This window comes from Nelumbo nucifera, chromosome 2, assembly GCF_055504915.1.
Source record: "Nelumbo nucifera cultivar China Antique chromosome 2, China Antique-T2T, whole genome shotgun sequence".
NCBI classification, from domain to species: Eukaryota; Viridiplantae; Streptophyta; class Magnoliopsida; order Proteales; family Nelumbonaceae; genus Nelumbo; species Nelumbo nucifera.
Genome location: NC_142650.1, coordinates 96,285,646 through 96,302,109, shown reverse-complemented (window position 1 = coordinate 96,302,109; position 16,464 = coordinate 96,285,646). Strand labels below are relative to the sequence as shown.

Sequence of the window (16,464 nt, the reverse complement as noted above, 5' to 3'; positions counted from 1 at the left end):
CATAGATACTATTGTAGAAAATAGGAATTAGGATTGAATTTATTAGAATGGTAATGATGTGATGGAGTTTCTTAAAAGAGCTGATTTGGAATCATTTGGGAATGCAAGTAGTGATATTGGATTCGGGCCAATTGGTGATGCATTTTGTGTTAATTATACTAGTAATGATGGTGGTTATAGTTAGGATTGAGTGATTGACCTATATATTTATCATTTTATCTTAACTTTTTTGGATTGTTGGTGTATTTGTTTTCAATGTGGGATATATATTGTCTTAAACTTTAAAATTTTGAAGTGTTGTTTCTATTAAGAATTAATTTTCATTTATATTAAGTAATTTTTTGAATTTTCTACTTAATTATTTATTTATTACATGATTATATCATCATGATTTGACCTCAAGTTTGACCCCAATTAAACCTCTAACCCATGAATCTCTCCCTTTTCCAGGGTGACAAATGATCCGGTTCTCTAAACATTGCTTGCAACCCTCCAATTAAACACATACACACATGTTAGTTAAAGAACTAATGAAACAAGAAAACTTTGACTATCCACATTTGATAGCTGAGTTGTCCATAGGTTCTTTACACAACATTTATCCATACAACCATGACTCCGTCATTGTTATTGTTTGATATAGAGTTCATATAGACTATTTTTTTTTTCAATAAAAAAACAGATTATATGATGTTATGGTCACAGATATGTAAAACTCTTCTAACTGTTAGCCTAACTAGATATTGAGACAAGGTTGACTCATATCATATCTTTTGTTCAGTGATACACCTATTTTAATATATATTTTAAAAATTCTTTTTTGATAATTAAATAACATAAAATTGTTTAGTGATACATCCCTTCTCTTATGATAGGATGCATCGATACTTTGAACCTTGTATTGAGATGCAAAGGCTTCGACACTTTATACAGACTTTGACATGTAGCAATAGAGGTGGATCCAAATTAAATTAATAAAAGTTTCATATTTCTCTTCCTTCAAAAAAACTTTAGTTGTTGGGGGCCAACAACCTATGCTGTTGAGAGAATTTCTGGATATGCCACATTACCATGAGAATGGGTAAATTAGTAATTACATTTTAGTTTATTTTCACTAAAAATTAAAGCATGGGCATGAATAGGTGAACTGCCCAGAACATACCTATCCCAGAAACCCCAACAGTCAAAGTTAACCCCTCTTCCTTCTATGTGGCAAGTTTGAACCTAATAGAAATTTTGCCAAGTGGAATATTAAAGGGTATTACTTGAAGAAGAATGCAATGTAGAAGTAGAATTTCCATGTCATATTCACATTCTCCAAAGACTTTAATCCATATTCTATATGTGCATTTCTACTTCTTTCTTTCCTCTTCCTTTTTTTATTGTTTCAACAGTGGATCAAATGGTAGGCAAATGATGAGATCTTTTATCCACAAGAGCTCTATCGGCACCTACCCACAAGACACTACAGCCGTGCATCAAAAATATCTCCCCATGAATGCATGATTTACCGATAGGATTCAAATCTTTGGATCGGATCAGATCCGATATAAACAATGTCGGATCGGATTTGAAAATACCTTGATTCGAATCCAGATTTTTTTGCATCCCTACTAACAATCTTACTAATAGGTAACCAACAAATGATGAGATCTTTTATCCACAAGAGCTCTATCGGCACCTACCCACAAGACACTACAGCCGTGCATCAAAAATATCTCCCCATGACATTATACAAATATGAGAGATATTCCAGATGTGTGGCTAAAATGTCTTGTGGGTATGAATGGGTAAAGTTCTCCCAACACAAAGGAGTGGGGTGAGATTGTTACAAAAAAGATGTATGCAACACAGCCAAGTAACTCAATCAAGAATGAACACGTCAATCATTAATCAAGACTTAGTTTGGAAAGAGTACAAATGCAAATATGTACAATACAAATACATATAAAATAATACAAAATATAAGATTTTGCACTCTACATATTTGCATTTGTAGTCCATTCTATAGGGCTTGTTTGTAACTAAATCAAATTGCAATCGAGTAATATTTTTGCCGATGTTACAGTTGTCTATGTTTTAAAAACAAAATCTTACAATAATTAGTGATAATGGTTGCAAATTTGCAAATTCCCTTTAAAAGCCTTAAAATCTAAATTTTATTGCATGCATACACTTTAATAGCAATAAAAAAGAGTTTGTTTGTATCCTTCTTTGTTATAAAGTCTGGACATCAATTTGAAAATTTTGTATTGCATCAGTCCCCCCTTTCAAGCTGGGAAATGAGCTTTAAGGTAAGGAAAAAAAAGGGAAAATTGCAAATTTTGGTTCATTTTGTACTCAATTTAACTTTATTCTGCTCTAGGCTATGTTTGGAAATGATGCAAATGGAGTATAAATCCCGGTTCAGGGTAAATTTATACTTTGGTTTACTTTTGCCTATTTAGCAACATTACATTTATGTATTGACAAATGACAAAAAAAAAAGCATTTTTCAATACTTATTTACATTGATAATAAGATGTAAAAGTACATCAATAAAAAAGAAGTAAATTTGGGCTTTTGATAAAAAAAGGCATATGCTTTATTGGAATTCGTATTTGCATCCATTACAGTTAAAAGTCTATTTGGTAGGAAGGTAAATTTGTCAATGTATAACTAACCCAACTTTGCAATTTATATGGACCATTTTACACTCTACATATTTACATTCACACTTATTAATTTGCATCGTTTCCAAACGCAACCTTAGATTTTATTTGCAAATAAACAAAATAATCTAAAATAAAATTAAAGTAAAATTTAGACCACCTAATTTATACAAGATCGGCTTCAGTCAATACAATACTCGTTCAAACATCTTTTACAGCCTTGCATTGGGAACATCGATGTTCTCCGTGTTTCTGTGCTTTATTTCGTGGGAGATATTCCCAATGCAAAACTATAAAGAATGTTCGAAAGGCCTCGCAGTAACTGAATCTGGTTTCAATTTACAGTCTCATACTTTTGAAACAGTTCAAATGAAATTGTACAATGCCTAAAAGTTAAATCTAAAAAGCCAAACCTATTTTCACCTGCAAAATGTGCCACCCAGACTATTTGGCATGTAGTGCAAGGCTAAAATCGAGAATCCCAGCCATAGACATATTGCAATAGCCCTATCAAAATATTGCTTCATCTAATTCAAGGTTCTTTTTTTCTAACCCATCTGATTCAGTGTAGGGCCATATCAATACATGCCAATGTGTTAGCTTCTCATCTAATTCAAGGTGGGTTGACATCAATACATCAAGGTCCCATTTGATTTGCGAGAATAGGGGTTTAGAATCAGAATCATGGGCCATTTCGATCTTAATTGTTTGATTGGACTAAATCAAAATCCCATTCCAAGTAACATAATATTCCCCCATTTGAGGAAATTAAGGCCATGTTTGGTCTATTTTTCATTCTTTATCATTTTTATCCAAGATGAAATTTTAAAATGGACAAAAATGGGTAAAAATAGGCAGAATGAGAAAATATTGCTATGAACCGAACGCTTTTTTCCTAAAAATGATTTCTTTTTAGATAGACAAGTGTCCTATGTAAAAATACTTTTGTAAAAGTGTTTTTATAAAAATACTTTGATAAAAGTATTTTCATAAAAGTGTTTTCGTAAAAGTGCTTTTATAAAAGTATTTTTGTAGAAGTGCTTCTATAAAAGTACTTTCATAAAAGTGATATTATAATGGTGTTTTTATAAAAATACTTTCATTAAAGTGCTTTTATAAAAGCACTTCCGCAAAAGTGCTTCCGTAAAAGTGCTTTTATAAAAATGTTTATATAAAAATACTTTTATAAAAGTGCTTTTGTAAAAGTATTTTTATAAAGTGCTTTTGTAAAAGTACTTTTATAAAGTGCTTTTGTGTCAAAGTACTTTTATAAAAGTGCTTTCATAAAGTGCTTTTGTGTACAGGTACTTTCATAAAAATACTTCCAAAGTAGTCAACTATTAAACATGTATGATCAGTTTTGTAGACAGTTTCCTCAAAGAATGAAATGACAAATGAGAAAAATGGGGCATGATTATTTTTTATGTTGCATGCTACCTCAATTTTTGTGCTATGCGTTGATTTTTGGAAAGAATTTGTAACCAAATACTCTAATGTTATTTGTTCTTACTCATTCTTGTCTAGAATGAAAAAGAATTAAAAAAATAAGGCCCATGAACCAAACATGGCCTAAATTGTCATTCCCTCCCCTCTCTTGAGAATGAAATTCCATTCTAACTAATTTCAATTCTTGTTAGAACCAAACAATGGCTATGAGAATAGACCAATCCAGTTCCAATTTGAAGTATTTTGATTCTGATTCCAACTGTGAACCAAATGGACCCTAAGATTTTATTATTTCAGCCATGTTAAAAAAAAAGAAGCGTTTTGTTACACAAAATGGTGATGTGGGTGATGGTGTTTTTTGTTGCCAGCAGATCCAAACTCGCCCACAGATTCCTCAAACGTAGACTCTCTCACCAAACAACCCAATCATGTCGGATCATTTAGCAAAGAAGCCAAGAGAGCAAAGGAATCTTCATTCATCATTTACATAACCTTCTTATTCTCCTCTAATTTGGCCATTAACGGAGAGTCCCATCGCTTCTCCCGAACTCTATTACCTGAGTCCATGGGGCTTAAGCAAGAGGAAATAATCCATCTTTACTTCTACCTTCATGTCATTCTTATTGGCCCTAGCCCAACTGCCATCCAAATTGCCCAAGCTCCGTCAACGAACAAATCGGCCACTGGATGACCCATTAACAGAAACTCCGGCAGTCACTTCGAAACTGGTTGGAAGATGCCAAAGAATCTATGCCTTGGCATCACAAAGTGAGTTTGACTTATTAATGATGACCACATTTTCTTAATTTCATGGAAGACAAGTACAACGGCAGCATGCTTAGATTCCGGTGGTCGGAGGAACTGGGGAAGGGTTTTCCAGTTTTCTCGAGGCTTTGCACTCTAGTTTGGACCTCAAAACTGGGTATGTAGTTGTGTAATATTAAGTTTTTGCAATGGGTAAATTTTTTAAATTACCCTCATGGTTTAATTAATTGACCAAGCATATTCATACTATTTGACTATTGTCTAATATTATTCTTACTATTTCTGACAATTGACTAGTTTTACCTTTATCGTTAACATCGGTTAATATTCCGTCAAATCTTGTATATACGTGACACCACATGACGTATAATTTTTTAAGCCCAATTTTACACTTTGTCCCTCTCCCTCTCCCTTCTTCTTCTTCTTCTTCTTCTTCTTTCACCGTCTTCTTCCTTTTAGTAGTGGCAAACCGAGCTAACTCGGTCCTTAACTAGCGGAAGCGATAATCCCCTCCACATCCGACCCCTCACTCACTCTCTCTCCCCCTTCTTCCCCTTCCTTCTCTCTCCCCTGTTTCATCACTACCACTGTAAATCGTTGCAACAGTGAACCCTTCCACTTCTAGCCACCCTTTCTCTCTCTCTATGAAGCTGAGAAGTCAGGGCTGATTCGAGAGCCTAATCTGTCCATCGGTATCCCCACAATGAAATCAATGAACAGGGATGACAATGAGAAACAATGATGAACAGGTTAAATGAAGACCACATGTTAGGGATGAAGATGAAGCAATGGAAGCTGAGAAGTCAAAGCTGATTTGAGAGCTCGATCTGTCCATCGGTGATGATGCGCATTTTGGCAGCTCCCCGGCTGGTAGGTGACTCGAATGCCTGGCTGAATAATTCCTACCTGGAAGGTGGCTCTGACGCCTAACTTAGTGGTGATGAGTTAGAGAGATGGCTCTGTTGCCTAGCTGAATGGTGATGAGCTGGAGAGGTGGCTTTGATGCAACCTGCAAGGACACAGTGTCAGAGTGCTCGGGTTGCTATACACGGGGTGGGCACTCCGATGCTTAAGTTAGCAAATCAGAGATTTTAAGATAGCTAAATGTGAGAGAGCTGGAGAGCTGTGAGAACTAAATTATGCATATACCCCTTGGAGTTGGAGGTAAGGCCTTTATATAGGCATTGTTTGGCGTGAGCATCACGCAACACATCCGGGATCTCCGGGAGGACGTGCCTAACTACTCCGAAGTCCTCGGAGGTAGTCGTGCACGTAGGCCAATCTTTGTGCCTTAACTCAGTTTATCCCAAAACATTTGGTGTGAGAGCTGACTTCTGAGAAACCTGGGAGTGATGGGATGCATGCAGAAATCGACGGCGAGCACGTCTCGTAGATCGCCATGCCGGTGCTAAAGGCAGGTCGCCAAGTCAGCGGTGGAGGCAGGTCGCCAAGTCGGTGCTAGAGGCAGGTCGCCAAGTCGGTGCTAGAGGCAGGTCGCCAAGTCGGCACTAGAGGCAGGTCGCCAGGTCGACACCAGGGGCAGGTCACCAAGTCGACACCAGGGGCAGGTCGCTAGGTCGGTGACAGTGCTAGGTCGCTAGCTGGGACTCCATCATTTTGGCTAAGGCAAGTTGTCGCATAGGTGGTTTTGGGTGTCACCCAGTTGTTCCGAGATGCCATGTGTCATGATGTTGGTGGAGGGCCAAATCTGCTCTCATCAATTGCCCCCCACTCTTGAGGTCAGATCAGCTCAGTGAAGGAAGTAGATTTGTATTTCGTTGTAGGTCCTTAGACCTGTTACCAACATATTTTGAGGTCAGATTAGGGGTCATTGATGTTGAAGGCAGTTTGGCTTCCCCTTGTGATATGTGCGTCGATGTTGGAATTTAAATAGTGGGTCAGTGCCACGGCTGCATTGTATTAGTCTTTTAAGGTGTTGGTCATCTACTCCTACGATAAGCCACAAGGAGCTCAACCTGTGGGGGCAGCTTTACAAACTGCAAGTTGCCAGCTCACATCGGAACCTTGAGAGGCTCAACCCGCAAGGGCGATTGTAGTTTGTTGGCCGCCGACTCCTACGAGAGCCACAAAGGGCTTGACCTGTAGGGGCAACCTCGCGAACAGGGTTGACAAGGCTCGTCCAGGCTGATTACGTGTGTCGCCAGGTTGGCGAAAGCAGGTCGCCAGTTCGGAGACAGGTCTCTAAATCGCTAGGTCGTCAGAATTTTGACAGTTTAGTTTTGCTCTCAGCACCTCAGCCTACAAACACCTCGTCACCTCGGCAGGACTGACCTGCGGGGGTGGCTCCACAACTTGCTGGCCATCAACTTCCACGTAAAGCATGGAGGGCTCGATCTGTGGCGCGACCTCATAGTTTATTGACTATCAACTCCCACGGGAACCACAGAGGGCTCAACCTGTGGGGTGGCTTCACATTCTCTTGGTCGTCAAATCTCATAGAGAGCACGTAGAGCTCGACATATGGGGGTGGCCTCACAGTTAGGGAGATTCTGTTAGGGCAAGACTACGAGAACTGGATTGGGCTAATCATTTTGCTTCTGCCCCCCCTAGGGGGTTCTTTCGATCGAGCGCTGTTGTTGTTGCTTGAAGATGTTATTACTTGAGGCTCAGAGAATCGGGTGAGAAAATAGCCTTTTGTAGCATCAATTGATAATGCACATTTTGGCAGCTTCCCGGCTGGTAGGTGACTCGAATGCTTAGCTGAATAATTCCTACCTGGGATGTGGCTTAGATGCCTAGCTGAATGGTTCCTACCTGGAAGATGGCTCTGACGCCTAACTGAGTGGTGACGAGTTGGAGAGATGGCTCTGTTGCCTAGCTGAATGTGAGTTGGAGAGGTGGCTCTAATGCGACCTGCAAGGACAAAGTGTCAGAGTGCCCGGGTTGCTTTACCCGGGGTGGGCACTCCGATGCTTAAGTTAGCGAATCAGAGATTTTAAGATAGCTAAATGTGAGAGAGCTGGAGAGCTGCAAGAACTAAATTGCGCATCTACCCCCTAGAGTTGGAGGTAAGGCCTTTATACAGGCATTGTTTGGCATGAACATCATGCAACACGTCCGGGATCTCCGGAAGGACGTGCCTAACTGCTCCGAAGTCCTCGGAGGTAGTCGTGCATGTAGGCTAATCTTTGCGCCTTACTCGGTTTCTCCCAAAACATTTAGTGTGAGAGTTGACTTTCGAGAGACCTGAGAGTGATTGGATGCATGCAAAAATCGACAACGAGCACGACTTGTAGATCGCCAGGTCGGCACTAGAGGCAGGTCGCCAAGTCGGTGGTGGAGGTAGGTTGCCAGGTCGGCAACAGGGGCAGGTTGCCAGGTCTGCGCTAGAGGCAGGTCGCCAGGTCGGAGCTAGAGGTAGGTCACCAGGGGCAGGTCGCCAGGTCGGCGATAGTGCTAGGTCGCTAGCTAGGACTCCATCATTTTGGCTATGGCAAGTTGTCGCCTAAGTGGTTCTGGGTGTCACCCAGTTGTTCCGATATGCCATGTGTCATGATGTTATTGGAGGGCCAAATCTGCCATCATCAATCAGTATCCCCATAATGAAATCGATGAACAGGTTAAATGAAGAGCACACATTAGGGGGATCCGGAAAAACCAAAGAAAACTAGAAACCTAACCTATCGAGTGTGAGATATGTTTGCTCTAGCAGGCCAGAATCCCCTCAAATGCACCATTCCCCTCTTTCTCTACCTGCATCACCGAATGCCACTTTCATTTTTTTTTCTTTTATTTGTTTAAGATCAATCATTGTTGTTTCTACAACTTTTGGCAATAACGGTATTCCCATGAGCTCTCCTCACCACCTATGAAAGAGTTTTGGCAACAAGGCCTATATAACCCCAGTGAGTATCTCTCACATCTCAGATTTGGGTTTGCAAATATGAGAGAGTCAACATGTCTGGGCACCTATTTGAAAGTTTTGAGATCTCAAACCTCTCTCCGCCGATCTTGGAAAGCTTCGTCATAGCAAGGGCCTTCTCAGTCTTCTTCTCCTCTATTGGCTTCTTCTTTACATTGCGCCATTGAAATGTCTAAAAATTTTCACCATTGCACTGCCATCCAAGATGGGAATTGCAATGACAACCATCGTAGGCAAAGGTGATGGTGCTCACCTTGGCGCCATTAAAATGTCTAAAAATTTTCACCGTTGCACCATCGTTCGGGATGGAAATTGTAGTGACAACCATCGTCGGTGAAAGCGATGCACTCTGTTAATCTCCAACCATCGAAGCAACAACCGTCTTCTTCTTTTTTTGAAAATGAAGGTCAAAAAAGTAATTATAACTAAAAAAGTAGGGAAATTGTCTAAAACTCACCATGAGTTTTTAACGTTTCTATTAAACTCTCCACAACTTTTTAAAATCTCTAAAACTCACCATGTCAATAAGTTTTTATTTTCCAAAACTCACTTTCCGTCAATGCTTCTTAACAGAGGTGTTCATGTCAGCATAAATAACAATTTTTATGACCAAATTACCCTTGAATGTTGAGTTAGAGGAAAATGTCTTTTATAGTTTTCAATTTTCTTGTTTTTTTTTGCATTTTTAGTGTTTTGTTATAATTTCCAATGTTTTTTTACATTTTTCTATTTTCTACAATCAATAAGTTTTCCTGTATTTTTGTTATTTATTTACAATTTCTATGTTTTTCTATAATTTTTGGTGTTTGATGAGGGCGGATTTGGCCCTCTAATGACATCATGACACATGGCATCTCAGAACAATTGGATGACACCCCGACACCACCTAGGCGATGACTTGCCTTAGCCAAAGTGTTGGAGTCTGACTTGGCGACTTGCCTCTACCGTCGACCTGGCGACTTACCTCCACTGACCTGGTGAAAATCTGGTTGGTGACCTCGTCCACTTTTCAGGGTGGCTAGCAGCACCTCGTCTAGGGCTGGCCTGTGGCACCTCGTCAGTACGGGCCAAAGTAACTCCGAGGTGAGGAGTGACCTTTCTCGAGGGCTCCCCGACTTGATTGAGGTCTAGGTGGTGACCTGCGAGATGTGCTCACCGACCAATTCTGCATGCATATCTCGTCACTCCTAGCTTTTTCGAAAGTTGGCCCCTACGCCGAATGTTTTGGAGGAAACTAAACAAGGAGCAAAGACTAGTCTACTTGCACGGCTACCTCTGAGGACTTCAGATCAGTTAGGCATGACCTCCCGGAGATCTCAAACACGATGCGTGAAACCCACACCAAACAATGCCTATATTGGCCTCACCTCCAACTTCAGATAGGTACGCGCGATTTAGTGCATTCTAGCTCTCTTAGTCTCAAGCTTTCATCTCGCACGCATCAGATATTAACTTAAGCATTAGAGTGACCACCCCGGGTTCTTTGAGCACTACTTCCTTGCAGTTTGACCGGCCAGCTAAGCAACCGACATTCGAGCTGCCATCCACCTAGGAGCAACTAGATCGTGTACCATCAATTGGCGCCATTTGTGGGAAACACAACAAAAAGCTAAGTTCTCACCTTCTAGTTTTCACCTTTATCAACTCAATGACATTTTTGAGCAGCACCAACATCAAGAACAAAGTATCAGCTATTGGGGGGCAAGAGCATTTGTGATGAACCTTGAGAACCCCTTTGTGACAATCAATTAAGTTCACTGACCTTATCATTTTCTGGAGTAGCAACCGTGCCGAACCCATAACTCTTATTACCCCATACAAGCACACTACTACCTCATGTGAGCGCCCCTCTCCCCGCGGTAGAGCCATCAATGGTTCTCATCGGGATTGAAGCGCGGCAATTTTATGAGCGGAAGCATGAATCTTCAGAGGTGGACATGGGAGGAGAAGTTCGGTGCATTCATGCCACCGCAGAATAATCAACAGCAGAACGACCAATAGTCCAATGATAGGCACCTCGGAGTAAGGCTGCCCCCGTAAGTCGAGCCCTTTGTGGTTCCCTCAGGAGTTGACGGCCAACAGACTGAGCATCTCTACCAACCTCAATTCAGCCCGGACGAACCTCGTCAGCTATGTTCGCAAGATCACCTCTACAGGTTGAGCCCTTCATGGCTCCCGCGGGAGTTGGCAGCCAATGAATTGTGTGGTCGCCCTTGCAGGTTGAGCCTCTCGAGGCTTCCATGCGAGTCAGTGACTTATGATTAGTAGAGCTACCCCCGCAGGTTGAGCTTTCTGTGGCTTCTCGTAGGAGTAGATGACCAACGTCACCAAGGGACTGATGCAGTGTAGCTGTGGCATTGACCTACCACCCAACATCGACAACAACAAACATATTGACAAAGCCATCATAAGGGGGATAGAATATGAACGACTAGCTCGGGCGAGCTTCAGGGATGATCCAGATTGTCTCTTAGATCGAACCAAGAAGCCTCACTATTGATCAAACTTTGTATGGCTCCCCTGAGAGTTGGTAGCAAACTGAATGTGGAACAAGCCTCATAGGTCGAGCCCTTCATGGTTTTCGTGAGAGTAGGCGACCCGTAGACAATAGAGCCACCCCCTCAAGGTGAGCTTCCCATAGCTCTAATAGGAGTGGACGACCAACAGTTCTAGGAGCAGGTGCAATACATGTACGCCATGGTCTCGCAAGCACCTACTCAAGGAAGCCAATCCCATGCAATGGCATAGAAGAAGCCACATTTAAAGATACTATGGAACGGCCATCCACTTTGGCGACCTGGTCAAATTGAGTTCTAAGGGAAAGCCAAACCGCTTTTTAGCTAAGGACCCCTCAAGCCAATCTCAAAGCATGACGACAACAGGTAGACCGATCTAAGCAGGTTGGCCCCCTATTTATCTAGCACGGCAACACGGATAAATCGATCTCAGAGGACATTGACATCTCACTGCCGACCCTAAAAAAAAAGAAAAGAGAAAAAGAAACAAAGGTAAGGAAGACTAGTTCATTTTCAGCATCGTGGAAGACATGGAAACTTGGCCGATCTCTTCATAGCCGACCTCCACCTCGATTTCAAGTTCCGCATTGACCTCGCCGGTTACTCTTTCAAGAACCGGCTTGAGGGACATTGTATTGTAGTCTACTTGAGTGGAGCGACCTGACGGACTTCGCTCTTGAGGTATTGGGCTAAATTGCAAAACTCCTTGATGGCTACATCCCTAGTAAGGTAGATGTCATTAGAGTACTTGCTCCTCGAGCGGATGAATTCACTCTTGCACCTCAATAATCAAGACAATGAGGTCCTACGAAAGGCTGCATTCAAGACTTAGACTCTTCCAACTTGTGGAGCAAACTGGACTGACGCCTACGGCTACGAGCTTATCAAATTAGTCACTCTGGGCCAAAGAAACAAGCTACTCCGTTCACTAAGCTGATCTTAGCTTGGGAGTGGGGGGCAATTGATGAGGGCGGATTTGGCCCTCCAGTGACATCATGACACATGGCATCTCAAAACAGCTGGATGACACCTCGACACCACCTAGGCGATTTCTTGCCTTAGCCAAAGTGATGGAGTCCGACCTGACAACTTACCTCCACCGACCTGGTGGAAATCTGGCTGGCGACCTCATCCACATTTCAGGGCGGCTAGCAGCACCTCGTCCAGGGCCAACCTGTGGCACCTTGTCGGTACGGGCTGAAGTAACCCCAAGGTGAGGAGCGACCTCCCTCGAGGGCTTCCTGACATGACTGACGTCCAAGTGGCAACCTATAAGTCGTGCTGACTGACCAATTCTACGTGCATATCCCGTCATTCCCAGGTTTCTTGGAAGTTCCCCCCGCGTCGAATGTTCTAGAGGAAATTGAACAAGGCGTGAAGACTAGTCTATGTGCACGACTACCTCCGAGGACTTCAGACCGGTTAGGCATGATTTCCTGGAGATCTCAAACACGATAAGTGAAACCCACACCAAACAACACTTATGTATAGGCCTTACCTCTAACTTTAGAAAGGTAAACGCGATTTAGTGCATTCTAGCTCTTTTACTCTCAAGGTTTTAGCTTGCACGCATTAGATACTAACTTAAGCATCGAAGTGACCACGTTGGATGAGCCACTCGGGTTCTCTGAACACTACTTCCTTGCAGTTTGACCGGCTAGCTAAACAACCGACGTCCGAACTACCATCCTGCTAGGAGCAACCAAATTGCGCACTATCAATGCTTTTTCTATAATTTTTATTTTTTGATTTTATTTTTCAATTTCTAAAATTTCTATATTTTGAAAATAATTTTTTATTTTGTTTGCAATTTATATATTTTTATATTTTCAGTTTCTATATTTTTATGTATTTTATATTTGAAAATATTTTTAAACTTTATCCGCTTTTCATGTTTAAATATTAAAATGGTAATATATTAATACTTGTTAATTTATTTTGTATATTTTTCTATAAAATTTAAAATGGTAATATATTAACACCCGTTAGTCCATTTAACGTTAAGGTGAGTTATGTGACACATGTCCCAGTTAATGTGTCTTTCATCCAAATGTTTTTGTTTCGTTAAAAAGAATTATCTATTATTCTATTATCTTTATCAAAATAATTAAAAATAAAAAATAATAAAAAAAAGTTTATATGTTACACACCTATTACGTGTTCATTCATTTTTTTACGTAACGTGCCTACTACATTATCCGATTGGATTCGGAATAATTTATCATTAACCTGCCACTATCTCTTTTTATATAAAATAATCATAATCTTCTCTCATATTCATGTTCCTTAAAGCTATTAAGCTGTGTTTGGTTTAATGAGATAAACATTATGTTTGTTGGATTTTAATCTCATCCAACTAGTTTGATTGACCAATTATATAAAAAATTGCACCTACACACTTGATTGAAAAATCAGTTTTTCTTTTACAAAACCCAATTTTAAACTTGTCCCACATTGAAAAATTATAAATTTTATTTTCAGTATTTCAATAGGAGTTGATTTACACTCCTTAGAATTAGTAGAGGAGAGTATGGGGATTCGATACCGTGCAACGTGTGCGCACGGACGTGTGCGCGTGTGTGCAGCACAATGAGGCGCTTTAGAAGCGCAACTTTGGTTTTGGTGTGTTGCTGATCGTTGATCATCGTTGATGAGATCAACGATCACGATTCGATCGGGTATGATCAAGAGGCACAATTCAAATTTAACAGTCACTAACTGTTAACTACTTTTTAAACAGTCACAATGTTTGAAATTGTGATTGTTCAAGGTGCCTTCTTTAAACCAATACCTACATTTTCTTCATACATCTTCACAAATTATTTAAGGAGCATGAATCAAACTCCAAAATACACAATTTCGAAATTCACAGTCCGGTTTGCTAGAGTCTCATAGAAGGTTTCTTTGGAGACTCTTCAACTTTGCTAGTTGTAGATTCTCGCCCAAGACTATGTTGTATCATGGGAACGAATTTACCTATAACCCAATAGCAAACTCAATAAAACTGAGTGAGGGCAAATAACATTCTAAAGACAATGTCTTTAGATGCGCCTCGGAGCTTTTCCTCCAAAGTTACACTGACCCCATTTTTCCAACAAAGTTGAGGTTCTGTTTGTTTATAATTCAAATATACAAATCTTACAATTTACAAATCTGATAATTTTGTACCCAAACTACCCTCCTACCTCTATTCTTGTAGCGTAAAGACCTTATCAAACAATCAAGACAAAAAAATCTAAAGTAACAACCTGTTTCTCATGCATCTACACCAACAAGCAAACAGAGCCTATAGAAACTGAAAGACAAAAGGAAAGGTAAACCAAAATTTAATTACACTCATCAAATGCAAATGCAAATGAAATTTGCACTGCAGCCAATCAGATCATCATTGGATGGGCTCATTGAAGGGCTACACCAGTACAATGATCAACTTTCAAGCACCATGAAAAAACAAGTCTAAAGAAACAAAACCAGTCTCTCACACAGCATCTGGCAGAAGAAAATGCTGCAAGTATCTCAGACCATCATCAATGCCCAAATATCCCCAGCTAACCACACTCAATATACCCATACTCACCTTCTCCACCCTCCTCTTCTTATCACCATCACTCGCATAAGAGAACCCCAGTCCCAACTCTGCCACAAGACTACTTGATACCGCGTTCGAGCAACACCCTAGCGACGGGAGCTCCTCCGAGAACCACCGCTCGCCTGCCGCAACAAGCCTTCCTTTCTCCTTACGATCCATCATGGAGAAAACCCCTCTCCAACCTTTCAGTACTACCGTCCATGTGACTCTCACCTCTTCAGACATCTCTATTATCGATCTGTTGCCGCCGTGAAGCTCGATATCAAATCGGAATACCCCGTTCCAGCGGTTGTTGAGATCACTGCCAGATTTTACAAGAGTAAGGATGTTTGAATCGCCGTGGATGATGTCCATGGTGAAGATAAGATGATCGAGGGAGATGTGGGGTACTGAAGGGCTGCGTAGACGACGCCTGCATGAGCTCTGTCCCAGAGCGAATAGGCGATGATACGAGACGGCGCTGTCGAGGAGGCGAAGGGTGGAGAGGGAGGGGTAGTGAGTGAAGCATATGGGCTTCCAGAGGTGGTCTGAGGACATGCAGACGGACCACGACTTGCAGACACATGACGCCATAGCTAGAGTCTTGGGGTCAAGGTAGTGAGCAACGAGGAGGAGGACTTCCCATGCAGGAGGATGAGATGCAGACATGTTCACTTCCATTTTCCTTCTCTTCTTCTGGTGTGTTCACTTGATTGGGGGCTGAGCAGTGGCTGCAGTGCACAAGCCAGAAGTACAGAACGAGAATTTTTGGTCGGTTGTCTCTGTTCATCGTTCGGTTGGGGTCTTGGTCATCAGTCTGGGCGGCTTCCAACTGACGTGTGTCGTTGGCAGGTGACTACGTGTGTCGGTTGGGGTCTTGGTCATCAGTCTGGGCGGTTTCTGTTGATCGGTTCAGTTGGCTTATGTGTTACATCTTATGACTGACACGTTTGGGTTAAGGTTTAGGAATAAAGTGTTTTTTTAGGGGCAATTTTGGCATTGGAGTCGCATAAATAATGCCTGCATAATCAGATCTGTGATCTTTGGGCTGTTTCTATGGTGAGACCATGTTTGTTTGAAGTGATTAATAGTGAATTGCCATTTTTAAGGCCTCGTTTTTTTCGATAGAATGGGAAAAAGCATGATTTTTAAAATTAGACCGGACCGGACGGTCAGATCGGAAAAACCAAGAATAGGTCAGGTGACCGGTTTTAGTTTTCCCAAAACTGAAATATTTTCAAAAGTTGTTGATTTTAGTCAACAAACCGCTGATTTGGACGGTTAATTGTTCAAACGGTTTTGATTATTTTTTATTTTTTTTAATTTTTTCTTTTTTATCAAAACAGGCTGACCGTTTAAATCAAATAAAAACCATGGGAAAAAGTACAAACAATTTAAAATCGACAAAGTTCAAATTGGAGAATTAGATAACTATGAGCCTGATTTGCTAACCAATCTGCGTCTTTGTTGGATTCTTTGGAATCATGATGATAATCTAGATCTCCATCGAATCTTGATATCATATTCTTCAATGCTTGACTTCAATTTCTAAGGGGCTTGATTCTCAACGCCTCGTTTGTTTGTAATGTATTTTCATTTGTACTTGTGCAAAGTAAAATTTGATTGGTTTATATT

The 16,464-nt window shown here is 41.0% G+C and overlaps 1 protein-coding gene across 1 annotated transcript; it reads right to left on the bottom strand.

The window, feature by feature from the left end:
• Window positions 1–14,571: 14,571 nt before the first annotated feature.
• LOC104589591 (putative F-box protein At5g04010) lies at window positions 14,572–15,646 on the bottom strand. The gene has a single exon (XM_010247953.3). The coding sequence runs from the start codon at window positions 15,508–15,510 to the stop codon at window positions 14,740–14,742; it is 771 nt and encodes a 256-aa protein (XP_010246255.1). The 5' UTR covers window positions 15,511–15,646; the 3' UTR covers window positions 14,572–14,739.
• Window positions 15,647–16,464: the final 818 nt, after the last annotated feature.